A 4,188-nucleotide genomic window follows, 5' to 3' on the forward strand; every position below is an offset into this window, starting at 1 on the left:
GATGTATAAGTCATCACTAATAATGCACCTTGTCGCTGTGAACCGTGTTGTTACCATGAAAGTATCTCATGAACCGGTTAGTGTTACTGTGTTATTAAAGGTTTATAAATATAAAAATGTCAAGCACAAAATATCCATTTTCGGTAAAACAAATAATAATTATAGAGCTTTTAATAAATAATTTGTTCAATCGTGTTTAATAGTTTTTAAACTATTAGACAAAGTACATCACTTTCATTTACAGACAAGATTATAGCTTTTGTTTGGTTTGGCATTTTGTAATTTATTTAAACTAAAATGACACATTTTCATCCAGTTTTCACAAGATTTTTTTTTACCTATAATAATATCATTATTACTATCAATAAATGATGCATCAATGCATATACATTGTGCATTCTTATTAGGTATGTACATATATATAATTGATATTTTCAGATGAATAAGCCAAGAACAATTGATTTTAAAATATAGGTTATTATTGATACAGACATTTTAATGAATACAATTAACGTTGACAGTGTACCCCACACACACGCACGCACACAAGCACATTTCTTCGCCGTTACCGGAAGCGTCGCGCGCCGCTGCTCTGTCCAGCTTTACTTTCTGTACACCGCCGAACACAGATGTGGGCGGAGCGAAGGACACAACAGCAATGTCAAGAAGTTTTCTGAGTCCGCGCTGTCGTGTGTGCGGCTTACGGTAGCTGGAGAGACAAACAAACAAACAAACAAACAACGGATACACAGTGGTGTCGACGGAGACGCGGAAGTCGGACTCGGACGCACAGCCATGGACGGTGAGTGGGACTGGGCTCACTTGCTCGGCCTGTTTGCTCACTTCAGACCGCGGAGGTGAAACAGTGCAGGGAGTTGTTTTGCGCACAGGGGAAAGCCCCGCTGTCGGCTGTCGCTGGGTTTGCGCTACCGGGCTCGGGGAGTCCGCTGTTCCCGGGTAGCGAGCTCGCGCACAGCTGGACGTTTTGGCATAACTTTCCTCACCTGTCTCTGCCGTACCCGAGTGACGGCTGACGTAACGTTGAGTGTTTGTTGTCCATTGCGCGTCGCTGACGTGAACTCCACCGGAAGGCGTGAACCAACCAAATGGCTTGTCGAGCCGCCAAGAGGCCTGTTGGGTTTGTCCACCTCATGTGTTTCCCCAAAGTCACTGAAAATGCAAAACCTCGTCCGACGATCTCTCAATTTATTGGGCATGTTGTCTTTTTTATGTACATGCATCATGAACAATCCCTAATGTCTAATCTCTGTCGTTGTCAATACATTTTTCTCGACATCGGCCGACATTTAATCCATCAGGGAGCATTTGTTTCAATTAAAAACGACGTCATATTTAGATTGGTCCGCGCTGCGCGCCACCGCCCACATCTGTTTTAGTGGACGGAAATGATGGAAACGGTGCCAAACTTTCGTGCAAGTTGCAGTGTGATACGGGCTATTTAGTGTGACAAAGTGTGCCGATGTCAACAGTATTTAGTAACAAATCAAAAATGGCCCATGTTTCTACCCACTATACATTTGACCTTTGTCTGCGGGCCTAACAACATTAAATAGACCACTTTTTAATCATGCGCATATTGTATTTTGCATTATTAGTAGCTTGTTCCTTTTTTGCAGATATTACAAAGTATATTTACATTGTTGATAGACGTGATTTATCCGTTTCTGGAAAATGGAAAGGAACAAAACTGTGAAATTAATAATATAAATTCATAAATCATCTATCAAAAAAATCAAGAAACAATATGTAAAGGCAGTGGCACCTTTGTTTTGGCAATGGGAGTGAAAGTGAGTCTCACTGCCCCGAACACTTCATGCCTGATGTTGGTGCATTATGTGATTTATGAAGGCCAACTTGTGGTCAACATTAACTTTCACTTTCACAACATCAGGGTCAGTAACGAGACAGAGATGTCTCTTAAATAAATAGTCAAAAGTGTAATTATTCCACACTTATCGGCTTCAAAGCTTTGTCTATTTAGAAGATCCATATTAATTGGTGTTAATTCTACGTATTAAAAGTCAGAACAGATTGCCATTTGAGTCACATTCTCTGAGTTTGGTCTGGGGCTGGGACTCAGGCATGTTACAACTTGGAAAGCATCCCATGCCTTCACATCAAACGAGTCCTACGAGCTGCCGGGGTGGAGCTCTGACCGCCTGATCCCGTGTCGCACCCCATGTCCTTTTATGAATCTCAGTGAATTATTAACTGAGCACCTGAAACCTGAGCGCCTGCCGGCTCTTCACTGACAATAGAGGCTCCTTGTGACAAGGCGGGTAATTGGACCTGGGCTATTTACCCTGCCACGCCACATTGCTTTATTCCGCACCACTTCTCCCTATTTCTGTGCTTGGCGGGCAGCTTGTGGTGTACAAATCATATTTAGCCGGGAAGCCCCCTGTGTATCAGCACCCTTTGACATCTTTGGACGCTGCGCCGTCTGGTAGATTTCCACCCAGGCCACAGCACAAATGACAAACTGTTACTAAACCACAAATATGTGCTGACAGCAGCTTTTTGGGTTTTTGTCATTGCCACTGTATGCTGTGTGCCGAGCACTGTGGATGGGGAACCACTAATCGCTCTAAAGACTTTGACTAACGTCTTTTTTTGTGTTCTGTCCACCACAGGTGTGTATGGATGGGGCCTGGCCACACTCAACCCAGGTAAGAAGCAATTTCCCCATAACTTGTCCGTGTTCTTTATGATCCAGCCCTTGACGTCACGAGTAAACATTTCAACATAGTGTGTACTGATCAGAGCGATTTCTGTGTTGACACACTGATTCGGGCAAAGCAGCTACAGACGGGCAGCATTCTCGTAGAAGTCCCCGAGTCCTGTGATGTTGTTATTTACGTCTCATTTTCTTCTCTCGCAGTCCAACCCGCGAGCCCCTTCATAGAGATCATCGAGCAGCCGAAGCAGAGGGGGATGAGGTTTAGGTACAAGTGTGAGGGGCGTTCAGCTGGCAGCATCCCCGGAGAGAAGAGCAACGAAACCACCAAGACCCACCCGGCCATCAAGGTGGGACTGATTTTAAGCTGTTCATCCATTTAATAACTTTTTACCATATCGCTACAATAACAAAGTACTACTCTACTATGTTTGCTGCTTTAAAAATATACATGCACTGACTCTGGAGCAGATCAGGGCGGAAGCATTGCTGGTTGCAAACGAAGCCTCTTTGTTAAGAACTTCAGATTTTGACACTCAAGGAGTTTAGGAAGATGGTCAAATATTATTTTTTTTTTTACAATTTTCCAACACCTGGAGCACCTATTTGTATTTTTATTATTATTGACATGTCCATCAATAATATTGTTTACATTTTTTTGGCTATTAGGATGTATGTTCCAAATAATTTTATTTCTAAGATTATTCATTCATACAATTAATACATTTATACATATTACACAATTAATAGTATATCACATATTACATTTATATTGATATACATTATGATATATATGAAACAGATGGTAAAATAAGAAATCTATTTTGAGACGAGAACAGTATCACAAATAAGCACATAAAAAGGGCAATCTTCAAAATAAAAGATTAAATTAAATACGAATATAAAATGAATGTGTAAAAGAGACATAAGAAGAGGGACACAACTCAGATAAGGCAGCCTAGGAACCTTGATTTCATTTTTTCCTCCCATATTTTCTTAATTAAACTCTGTTTTAATGTCCCAAATCCTTGGCTCCTGGCTAGCTGTTAAGCTCTGTTTCCAGTCTTTAAGATAAGCGAAGACTGTTCAAGCAACTATTCCTTTGAGGCTTTTGTCTTTTAAAATATTGTAGTTACCTTTAGAAGCCAACCCCCCCCACAATGTGAAATAAGAGCCGTGTTACATAGCAGAAGATTTCCCTTTCTTTGGAATCCTTAAAGTGCGACCCATTTCTCCCGACAGATGCACAACTACAGCGGGCCCCTGCGTGTTCGCATCTCGTTGGTGACAAAGAACGCGCCGCACAAGCCTCACCCGCACGAACTGGTCGGGAAGGACTGCAAACACGGCTACTACGAGTCAGACCTGCAGGAGAGACGAATACACAGGTAGATCGGACGGGGGGAGGGGAGGGGGGGGCTGCAGCTCCACACCAAGACAAGGTGGTGTTTGTTTTCGAGATAAGATAAGGATGGCACCCATTTTTGGGG

The 4,188-nt window shown here is 42.4% G+C and overlaps 1 protein-coding gene across 2 annotated transcripts in view; it reads left to right on the forward strand.

The window, feature by feature from the left end:
• Positions 1 to 644: 644 nt before the first annotated feature.
• The window catches only part of rela (v-rel avian reticuloendotheliosis viral oncogene homolog A), a 10,643-nt gene continuing 7,099 nt past the window's right edge, over positions 645 to 4,188 (forward strand). For both annotated transcript variants that reach the window (XM_068587511.1, XM_068587510.1), the window contains exons 1-4: positions 645 to 802; positions 2,655 to 2,690; positions 2,903 to 3,048; positions 3,941 to 4,086. In XM_068587511.1, the coding sequence (XP_068443612.1) occupies positions 796 to 802; positions 2,655 to 2,690; positions 2,903 to 3,048; positions 3,941 to 4,086 (335 nt within the window). In that variant the 5' untranslated portion in view covers positions 645 to 795. The remainder of the gene's footprint in view (positions 803 to 2,654; positions 2,691 to 2,902; positions 3,049 to 3,940; positions 4,087 to 4,188) is intronic.

This window comes from Clinocottus analis, unplaced genomic scaffold (assembly GCF_023055335.1).
Source record: "Clinocottus analis isolate CAN_PGR_092001 unplaced genomic scaffold, fCliAna1.0.p SCAF_21, whole genome shotgun sequence".
NCBI lineage: Eukaryota > Metazoa > Chordata > Actinopteri > Perciformes > Cottidae > Clinocottus > Clinocottus analis.